Genomic DNA, 11,742 nt, shown 5'->3' on the forward strand with positions numbered 1-11,742 from the left:
CTTTGCAGATCACTTATCTCTTGGAAATCGAAAAAAGCAGTCCACCATTTCTCGTTCTTCCGCTGAAGCAGAATACCGAGCCATGGCTCATGCCCCTTGTGAGATCACCTGGCTATTGTTACTCCTTCAAGACTATCCATCACAAAGATCCCGCCATCCTTTATTGTGACAACACTGCCGCCATCTACATCTCCAAAAATCCCGTATTCGAGGAACGCACAAAATACATCAAGATTGGCTGCCATGTTATCCGAGAGAAGATCCAAGAGTGCACACTAAAGCTAATTCATGTCACCACCAAAAATAACATTGTTGACATCCTTACCAAGCCTCTTTTCCCAGGCTATTTTCACACTATTGTAACCAAGATGAACTTAAAAAACTTATATATTTCATCTTGAGCCACTATTTTCGGCCCACTTTACTTCATGGGCTGCCTTCTCCTTTGCCCTATATATACATCTCAATGTAATAACCTAAAAACACTTTTGACATTTCTGCGTTTATACAATGCAGTAAAATAAAAGAGTTTTTCTCATCTATTAACTTAATCCGACTACATGTACTATAATCTAATTAATGTAAAATATTTTTCCAGGATAATGAAAAAGAAGAATAAGTGTTACTGTCGTAAACCTTAAAAAAATTTGAAAAAAAAAAATTGATTATAAGATTTGTATTGTCGAAGTCAATCCACGCTGTTTTATTTCAATACAAAAAGTCACATGAACCCACAAATGAATATATGAATGTCTTCGTCTTCATTGTAAGCTTGGCTTCAGTATGTTATTTTACAAGCTTCAACTTCCTTCTCAACAGTAAAACCACAAACCTGTCTCGGGCTGCAAGAACAGCAGAGCCTTGCTGGCTTGATTTAACAATATAAACAGTCAACATTCCATGCAAAATAATACAAACAGCAATGGAGAAACTCAATGTATTACCAATGTACCAATGTGGATCGATAATAATTAAATCTAAGGATACATCACATTAATTTAATTTCAGACGAAATAAGAAATCTACATGTCACAACATAGAATAAGATAATTTAACTGCACACAATATGGCTTTACCTGTATTATGGTAGAAGTACACATTTGTCATCAGCAATGTCTTAACCGAAGCAACATCATTATCCTCATTGTCATTTATCAGATTTCTTTCATATGGATTTTAAAACCTCTTCAAGGACTAGTCCCCACTGAGTCCAATGGGTGCCACCCTGCAATGGAAAGTTTAAGTAAACTTGTGATTCAGTCTGGGGAAAAAACAAGTGATAAATTACAACTGGATACTTTTATATCCTTTACATTTGACACAACTTTCAAATCAAAGAATATTCTATGATTCAAATCAGGATGAATGGAAAAATGGAGAAGAACAAGCATCCACGACATACCTGGCAATATACAGCATAGGGTTCTCTTAATGGTCCGTCACATGAAAGCTCACTTGTACTACCATCAATGAAAGTTCCATCAGCAAAAATGACCTGTGACATATTAGCTAAGAAGGTGATGAAGAGAACAAATTGATAGAAAGAAATAGCACCAAAAGATCTATTCGTATCATAACATATAACTTGATTTAAAGCTTGCATATGGTCAGACCTCGGAGGCATATCCAGGAGTTGTACCAGCCACTGGTTTAGTGAATGAACCTACTGGGGAGATTCTTTGTACAGCCTCACAAAAAGAAAGGAGACGCTCACGGCTTCTGAGTTGTACGGCCTGAAAGGTATCATAAAATGAGCTTTTTTCTTGTGTCTGCATCATGCTTGGGTCAAGTGGAGGCAAAAAATCTAGAGAGTTCTGTATTAGCTTTGATTAGATCATATTAAATATTAATTTTTAGATGCATGCAAAGTGTTCCCCAGAACTAGATTACTACATCTTCAATTTGAAAAAGAACAGGATTTTTTAAGAGTTTATAAGATATGAAACATTGTACAGTAATGTGTTAATACATGTAAACAATTTAGCTAAAATTAACTTTTAAGAGTTCATAGGATATATACATAATAAATAAAACTCACCTGTACAGTATCATGACGAGTAACACGAGGAAGAGGCTCTACTTTATACCCTTTTGATGCCATTACTTCAGCTATAAGCAGGGTTCCCTAATGTCACAAGAAAAAAATCAAAGTCGAGTAGTGTGTTTAATTTTAAGTAATGGACAAGGATGCTGCAAATTCTAGTACCTTGATTGCTTCTCCAACCATCTGAGGTGAAAGAAACAATCCCTGGAAAAAAGACCGCATAATATCACCAGGAGTTGAGCCACAATCTACTCCGAGCCCTGGTGCAGACAAACGAGATGCTGCTGCTTTAACCAATATCTCCTTCCCTGCAACATATCCACCACATGGTGCTATGGTTCCACCTGGATTTTTAATTAAACTTCCAGCAATTAAATCTGCACCCTGCACATGATATTGGTAATTTTATGATCATTCTCAAAAATATTGAAAGAAAGGGACGAAAAAGTATGTCACATACCACATACCACATATGGAGGCTCAATATTTTCAACAAATTCACCGTAACAATTGTCCACCATGACCAAGCAATTAGGGTTCTGCATCTGTTAAATGCGAGTAAAACACGAAAACAGTAACTATTCGATATTAAAGAACTGGAAAAATATTGTTGCAAATAACTAGGCACAAACACAGTGCTTGTTGTCCTGAGAAGCTTACCTTGATTATCTTTATTGCTCTACCTATCTCACTCACACTTAAACTCCGTCTCCAAGAATAACCACGAGATCTTTGTATGAGTGCACATTTAGTCTCAGGTTTCAAAGCCCTGCTAAGTTTATCCCAATCAAGTCCACCATCCTCAGCTAGCTGAAAATAATCAACATGAGAGCATTTCATAAAGTAGGAATGAGACTTCTACATTTTTTAGAGTAGTTACTCACAGGAACTTCTCGGTATGTTACTCCAAAATCTTTCAGGGACCCCATCCCATGGGAGTCTCTTTTTCCAATAACTTCCTCTAAGGTATCATAAGGAGCACCTGCAACTGCCAAAAGCTGATAAATAATTCAGTCTAGACTGAATTGTAAAATAAAAGATTGGAAGAAATATTTTAAACTTCCTATAAAACATTCAATCGATAGCTCACCTCATCCCCCGGCCTTAAAATAGCAAACAATGCACAAGTTATAGCATGTGTTCCTGAGAAAAACTGGCACACGGATGATGAGCAATTGAATGTACGAAATACCCATCTAAATAAACACAAGCAAAGAAATAAATGGCAGACCTGAGAGCGAACTATGGCAGATTCAGCCCCAACGATTTCAGCAAATACTTGGTCAAGTGCTTCACGTCCCCCAGCTTCATCATGACCATAGCCAGTACATCCGGCAAAGTGCTGATTTTAAATGATAGGACAAGATGGTCCATTGAAAAACCAGACAGAATCAGTTACAACTTCTATATACACAGCAATGGTAAGACTAAAAACCTAAATTCCAAAATGAAGAAAGGGCATGAATCCAATGACATTAGACAACCATACAGAAAAGGGCAATGCATTATTTATCCCATGAACAATAAAACATTACATGATTGCATAATGAATAGTACATATAATTGCTTGTGCTAATTTCATCAAGCATGGTTCTTTCACTACATTTTACTGAATCACTCATCCTAAACATCAAAATCACGGATTTTTTTTTCCCTCACTCTCAAGTATGTAAATTTCAATGAGAAAACATCATTGAACTTTAAACTGTAGACTTACATGGGACCCAACTCGGGCATTTTTGAAAGCTTTAAGAACACGGCTGGTATTGCAAGCAACCAAATCATCCACTGCTCTGAACTCTGAATATAAGGAGTCCGCAGCTTCAATAACCTGCACACATAAATGAATGAAGACCCTTTACAGAAAGTTTTGCCAAACAAAATCCGAACTTTCTGAGGAAAATAAAAAATTCTATGTTTTGCCAGGAAGTGAGAAATACTCACCTCTGGAACAAAAGGGCTGTGATTAAGATGATAATGGTGAGTAATTTGAGGGACTGAGAGTTGAGAGCTTGAACGAGGAGCAGTGAACATGGATACTGAGGTTTTCAGAGTTGGTGCAGGATAAGGACGGGTAGCATAGGATAAGCCCCACATGGTAAAGCAGTATGAAGAAGAAGAAGTGTTCATTTCTTCTCTTTTTGTTTTCCTAACTCAAGGAGGGAATAAGAAGGGGAGTTCTACTGTGTTTGGATACGGTTCTTACAAAAAAGAAAACTATTATTATTATTTTTATATTATTGCCCTATATATATATAGGGCCATGATAGGACCTAACAAAAGTTCCTTACGGGTAGGGAATTTTTTTTAACTATTGATTTTAGATCGTGTGGTTATTAAAATATAAGGTGTATACTCTTACAATAGGACTGTTGGTATACAATTAAAACTTTATACATATTATAATAATATTTAATTATATATTTATTTTTTAAAAAATAAAATAATATTAATAATTAAAAAAATTATTAATTTTTAATTTGAATTATTATTTTTTTAAGTTAACTCTCATGTAAATCTTGACAGTTTCCGCACCAATATTATTGTTATTCTAATTTTTTTCTCACTCGATATATTAAACTAGTGTGTTTTTCTTTTTTTTTCCTTTTATTTATTTTTTTCGTTTTTTTGTTGGGAAATTTCTTTTTCTTTTATTCATCAATAAATTTTAGGAGTTTTTTTATCAAGTCATTTTTTTTATCAATTTTGACTATAATATTATTATTATTATTATTATTATTATGACGTGATTTGGATCACTTAAGAATTTATAATAAAAACATCAACATTTGAAGTGGGAACCTTTATTTATTTATTTTTTTTTTCATTTTATTGATTAATAAATTTTATGGGTTTCTAGATTAGCATCTTTTTTTTCATCGTCGAAGTAATTGTCAATGTTAGAAAAGTCGTTAGAGCTGCTGCATGTAGGGGTGTTCATCAAACCGTTCAAACCGCCCACACCGCACCATACCGCAAAAAAATGTGGTTTGAAATTCTTTGCGGTGTGGTCGCTGATGTCGCCCAATTAGTTACACTGTGGTCGCGGTAGTAAACGGGCTATATGTCGTATCCACAGGGAGGAAAAATACACTCAAAAGGACAATTAGTAATTTTACAAGAATAAAATATGAACGTTGAATGTGATGAGAATATTGAGAAATGATTTTTAAAAATTAAACAAGTAATTAAAATGAGAAGTGATCAGAAAATGATTATGGAAGACACAAGCTTTGTACATGCAATTATATTTTCTTAATAAAATTGATTCTTTAACCTCAACTATAATTCTACACCATTAATTATAGTTGGAAAATGTGTATGATTAAGCTCACTAGAAAAATATGTTCTCTAATTAAATTAATACTACTTCTAAAAATACTATCATATTATATAATTTAAATCGACAAAATACCACCGGCAGAATGCAGTAAAAATCATATAATATAATAAACACTCTAATAATTAATAGCCTAACTTACATAAGAAAAGCATGACTGAACTTATATAAAAGTTACTATTAAATTTAAAGTGCAATTAAGAAGAAGAGAAATTTAATATAACAAATGTGAAAATGAAGAACAAAGAGAATCAATATATTAAAAGAATAAAAATTGCATGAACTTACACTTGAGTCTTGCCAAAGAAATTAGCCTAGAAAAGGCATTGTCTTTACACCAAAATTAATAAAGTAAAATAAAGAAGAAGGAAAGAAAAAGATAAAATTTTGGTATAATAACACTACTAAAATCTGATGCCTTTTTCATTGTATTTAGCTCTTATTTATAGTGCACATTTGCTCTCTAAACTGGTAAAAATTCGTGTACTATGTAGTAGGGGAAGTGGCTTGAAAAGCTGAAAATATGAGAATGTGGGCCATGTTGCATCAAATTGTGGGAAGTGAAGACCAGCTCAAACACGTGGAGCTCCTGGAGGAAGTGGCTGGCGTAGTGGGAGACATGATCAGTTCAGTTCGTGTCCCTTTGATCATTCAACAAAGCTCCAATATTTGATATTTGAGCCCAATTTGTTAACTTATATTGTGGTTATGGGCCTTCTTTCTTGATCTCATTGATTTGTAATTTTATCACTTCATAAAATTTTTGGAAAAATAACACAAAAATGAATATAAATTAAATATTTCCAATTAAAATAAATTTACCATAAAAACTAAGGAATATCTAATTTATATTAATTATATATGTATAAATAAAGGCTTAAAATGTACCAATTTGAGCCTTAATCAGTCGCGATTTGAATTTTTCCTAAACTGTGCAGTGCAGTGCGATTTGCAGTTTTGAATTGTTAATATGTGGTTCAAACTGCACCGCATCGCATATTATAAAAATTTTAATTTTTATATTTATTTAAGTTCAATATGTGAAGGCCCACCTAAGCCCACTAATTATTTTTTTTTTTTGCTGAAAAAATAATTATTGTATCGTTGAAACTTACAATTTTTTTTTTCATATTTTTTTTTCAAGTCTTATGATATTTTTGACAAGTGTTGCTCAAACTTTGTTGTATTTGTGATAATTTAATTATTTAGTGATAGTCCAAACTGCAAAAATTGCATAAACCGCACCGCACCACACCATTTTTTGCGGTTCGATTTTTGCGGTTTTTTAGTTTCGCGGTGCGGGTGCGGTTTGGGAAATTAGAAAAATACATGTGCGGGTTGGTTTGAAAAAATAGTCAAAAACTGCACCACCCACATCGTGAACACCCCTAGTTGCTGACACTGGAAAAGTCATCGAAATTGGTATTGTACCCAGAAAAATCACTGAAAAAATTACCAGCAAGAAGCCGGTTTCTTGATGAAGTAACCAGTTTCTTGATGATTTTTCCGGCGACAATACCAATTCTGATGACTTTTTCGGAGTTTTTTCGGAAAAGTCGACAGAGTAGCTGTCCGTGTCGGAAAAATTGCCGGAGTTGCTGACAACATCGAAAAAATCATTTGAATTGGCATTGTCACTGGAAAAATTACCGAAAAATCATCAAGAAACTGAATTGGCATCTGAATTGGTAATTTTTCTAAGAAACCAGTTTCTTAGTAATTTTTTCGGTGTGCCAATTCCGATGACTTTTCTAGCACCAGCAGCAACTCCGGTAACTTTTCTGACACCTGCAGCTACTCTAACGATTTTTCCAACGCCTGTAATAAACTTCGGTAATTTTTTTGGTACCAATAACAAATAAAATTGTCTAAATAAATAAAAATATTAAATATGGGCTTTGAAAACCTAATTTATATATATATGGCATATTAAATACTATAAAATATTTAAAAATAAAAAAAATACCATATAAATTAGTCAAACTTAAAAGTACCATATTTAAGTAAATAACTTTTAAAATTCTGAATATAATTTTCTCTTTTGTTATATGATAGTGTATATTATTATTATTGGAATATTATATGAATTTTTGAAAATTTATAAATAATTTATAGTATTAAAATTTTAATGGATTACTTTTATTACAATATTAAAAAAAAATTAAAAGACTTGTTAATATATAGAGTCAGCCCACTGTGGTTTCTTTGATAAAGTAATTTTTATTATTTTTTTTTTCTTAAAGAAAAAATTGGCTGTCGATGAATAGATTAATATTAGGTACAATTTTTTTTCTTAATTCTTATTGGCCAATTTAACTTCCTTATACCGTGAGGTAAAATGAAAGGGGCCTACACTAGATTTCCCCTATATATATAGAGTAAGACTGTGGTAAGACTTATCATAAATTCTCTATTGGTAGGGAAGTTTTTTTGATCATTTATTTTAGATTATTACGGTAGAGATTGGTATTTTACCTATCAATAGGGATATTGATTTATAGCCCCTGATTTAATCCAATGACTCAAATCAACTCTTGAAAACTACACCAAAATTAATATATTTTTTTATTTATAATTAATCTTTAATATTATTAATTATAGGTTCAACTAACAAACTCTAAACCTAACTCCAAACCTAATGTTTTTATCTTTCTATTTTATTTCTATTTAAAATTTAGTTTTAATTATATATTTTTTTTATTAAAATTTACATAAAAAAATATTTTAACTAAATTTATTTTTAAAACAATAATTATACTTATAAAAACTTATAACATATTCAACTTATAATAATTTTATAATAATCACTCTTAAAATAATTAACATGTCACGAGTTCAATACTTTAGAAGTAATATTTTCTTTTCTTTTCTTTACTTATATTTAATTTAAGATTTCAATTAATTTAGTAGTTTGAAAATTCTATCATATTATATTAATTAATTTTATTTTTCAAGATTATAATGTTCAATGTTTTTAAAATTTTTAGATATAAAATTAATTTTTTACATCAATTACATCATTTATAAAATCATGCATGAACTAGTAAATAATATACATTCATAGTATGCTTATTCTTAAACTTAGTTTAAGGTAGGGTTCTAAAAAAAGCCCAACCAGCAGACTGGTTCCCAACCGGAAGACCGGTTCCTGGGGATCAACCGGTCGACCGGTTGTTCTGAGCTCCCCGAACCGGTCGGCCAGGTTCGATGCGAGGAACCCCAAAAATGTCCTCAACAACTCAATTCGAGCCCAAACTCTACCATACTCTCTAGAACACTTGCATATGCTATACTAAATCCATTTCAAGCAACAGAACACATCAAATAGCTCAAAAATTAAAAACACCATTAGAGAGCCAACTTAGGCTCTCTAACTTCAAGTTTGAGTAATCTGTAGCAGAAATAGCTATCTCAGTACAAAATCAACTAAAACAAACCTATCTTAACCCCTGAATTCAAACCCAAACTAGCTGCACACTATAGAACCTCAAATCACTAAAATCATGCAATTAACCTATCTTGAGCTAAAGAAAACCATAAAGAAGAAGGCTAAGCATTATACCTTGAATTCGACCTCCTATTTCTGATTGAAAACTCTTTAATTGTAGCAAGGGTAGTTTAGTCATTTACCACTCCCGACAAATCCCCGATATCTCCAATGCCTAACAATAGTACCCCGCTATTGACATTCTAAATCATACAAAACGTGACTCTCTAATGGCCCACGTCACTTTCCACCGTTACCGAACACAAGCACAGAAAACGCGAAATTCACATATATAGCATAATACTACAATTTGAATTTAAATAAATCTCCAAACATGCAAATCATAATTAATAACTCAATATTCCAATTAACCCTAATCATTTAATAATCTAAAATATTGATCTTAAGCGGTCATTAGAGTTATCATATACTATCTAATTTGAATGAGATCAACGGTAATCGAGATAATTTAGATTTTTTTTAGTGCAAAACTTTTTTATCTATTTATTATGCATAATTTGCTTTGACAAAGAGCCATAACTTTTCATTTGAATATTATTTATTAATGCATGTATTATTTTATTGTTCACTATTATAATTACAACCTTAAAATTTTTATAGTGTATTCCATACATATTGTTTAAAATAAAAATTTTAAATTATTAAATTAATTTGAAAGTTAAATTAATAATAAATAATAAAAAATCATGTCTTTACAAGGGTAGCAATTCGATCGTTTATAGTACGTTTGAAGCACCTTATAATTAAAGTTGTCATAAACTATAAAATTTGGATGAGATCGACAATAAATTGAAATCGTTTAGATATTTTTTTAGTACAAAATTTTTCATCTATTTATAATGTATTTTTTTTTATTTGACAAAATTTATTATTCAATTTTTATTTGACAAACTTTTTATTTGATTATTATTATTATTGTTGCATGTGTTATTTTATTGTTCACTATTATACTTTATGTAATACAATCATCAATATATATTGACAAATAAAAGTTTAAAACTATTCACCACAATAATTACAAACTTTAAAAATTTTATAGTATAAGAATTGTTCCATATTAGTAAATATTAAAAAAAAATGAACTATTGTTTAGAAAAGAAAAATAAAGAAATTCAAATTATTAAATTAATTTAAAATCTTAAATTAAAAAAAAAATCATATCTTTTGAAAGGATTGAACTCATGTTATTGTACTTGATATATAATAATTTTACCTCTTACACTATTATTATATTATTGGTTGTATTGATTATGGTAGGATTAAATAACTTGAATATTTTGTACTTTTCTAGCTGCAATTATTGTGTTAAGTAGAAAATAAAATTAATTATAAATAAATATATAAATTTTAAATTAAAAAAATAATTAATTGAAAATTATAACTAGTCATAAGATAAATAAGTAAAAAAAAAATAAGTTTGGAGTTAAGTTTGGAGTTTGTTAGTTGAACTTGTAATTAATAATATTCAAAATTAATTATAAATAAAAAAAATATATTAATTTTTGTGTAGTTTTCAAGAGTTGATTTGAGCTATTGGATTAAATCAATGACTATAAACTATTATCTCTATTGATAGGTAAAAATTACAATACCTATTGTATTAGCTATTGGATTAAATCAATGACTATAAATTCTCTATTGGTAGGGAAGTTTTTTTTGATCATTTATTTTAGATTATATGGTTACTAAGATATTGTTGGGTTTGTGCCCTAAATAAAACCCATTTCAATATAATCAGATTTACTTATTAATAAAGATCAGAAATAACATTTTATGTTGCATGGTTCACATGATTTATTTCATGATTATATGTATATAATGTGTGAATTCTTTTTAAGTCCAGAACATATGAGTTTGTTAAAGATTATAGTGTTGTCAGCACAGTGGAATATAATCTTAATTATATATTCAAAAGTTTATTCCCTGATTTGTCAGAACACTGGATTTAGACTGACATGGTATAATCAGCGATAGGTATTCTTACACCTTGGAAAAGTGTTATGTCCTTTCCAGGACATTGGCAAAGTTTACCAGTATCGGATGTATGGAGTATACATCAGAAGGGACCGATATTGAACTTTGATTAGATATATTAAAACTTACCGTAATATCTATTCAATTCAATATCACCTGTTGATCCTAGATCAAATGATCTTAATCTGATATGGTTAGGTTCAATCTCAAGAGTGTTATCCGTGTTCTTTGATTTGTTAGTTAAGCCTACTTTTGGGTCAGGGTGATACGTACATTTTGGGAACACTATAGTGCAATTGAGTGGGAGCGCTAACATAAATATGAAATCTATAGCTTCTATCTGGCGAATAGAAAGTAAAGAATGATTTCCTTCGAGCTTAACCAAACGAAAAATAAATGGTGGAGATCTCATTTCACTTAGCTGAAATATCATTTATACAGGGTTAAGTGTTTTAAGGATAAAATACATTGTAGGGTGTTACGGTAATTTAATCCCTTTACAGTGTAAATCATCTATATAGAGGATCATTGATCACATTAGGGTTATAACAATGGATAACTAATGACGTGTCTATATCATGGAACATATAGAGCGTTCTATATGACTGAGAGTGCAATTCCAAGTTCTAAGTGTGGATTCAATGAGGAATTAATAAGTTAGGGAATTTACTTGGTAAATTCGGTTCGACTTATTGGAAGCTCGGTTATATAGACCCATGGTCCCCATACTAGTTGAGACCATACTGCTTGTAAGACTCAGTTAATTGATTTTGATTAATCAATTATAATTCTAAAAGTTAGACTATGTCTACTTTATGAATTTTCACTAAGCAAGGGCAAAATTATAAAGAAAAGAGATTCTAGGTTTATTTATTG

The 11,742-nt window shown here is 30.8% G+C and overlaps 1 protein-coding gene across 8 annotated transcripts; it reads right to left on the minus strand.

Moving 5' to 3' along the window:
• Positions 1-603: 603 nt before the first annotated feature.
• Positions 604-4,260, minus strand: LOC115724438 (uncharacterized). Of its 8 annotated transcripts, none has more exons than XR_009688326.1 (13): positions 3,989-4,260; positions 3,762-3,875; positions 3,276-3,386; positions 3,135-3,197; positions 2,929-3,042; positions 2,705-2,854; positions 2,512-2,589; positions 2,207-2,428; positions 2,039-2,125; positions 1,614-1,733; positions 1,403-1,495; positions 1,077-1,225; positions 604-868 (listed from the first exon to the last, which is right to left on the minus strand). XR_009688326.1 is itself a non-coding variant. In XM_061117161.1 (12 exons), exons 1-12 carry the CDS (start codon positions 4,172-4,174, stop codon positions 1,166-1,168), a joined length of 1,398 nt encoding a protein of 465 aa, XP_060973144.1. In that variant the 5' UTR covers positions 4,175-4,249; the 3' UTR covers positions 604-1,165. The 8 variants fall into 8 exon arrangements, 2 of the variants coding, with proteins under 2 accessions (XP_060973144.1, XP_060973142.1); XR_009688328.1 differs by having other exon boundaries at positions 604-842; positions 3,989-4,249; XR_009688327.1 differs by having other exon boundaries at positions 604-864; positions 3,989-4,249.
• Between the last annotated feature and the right edge of the window lie 7,482 nt (positions 4,261-11,742).

This window comes from Cannabis sativa, chromosome 6, assembly GCF_029168945.1.
Source record: "Cannabis sativa cultivar Pink pepper isolate KNU-18-1 chromosome 6, ASM2916894v1, whole genome shotgun sequence".
NCBI lineage: Eukaryota > Viridiplantae > Streptophyta > Magnoliopsida > Rosales > Cannabaceae > Cannabis > Cannabis sativa.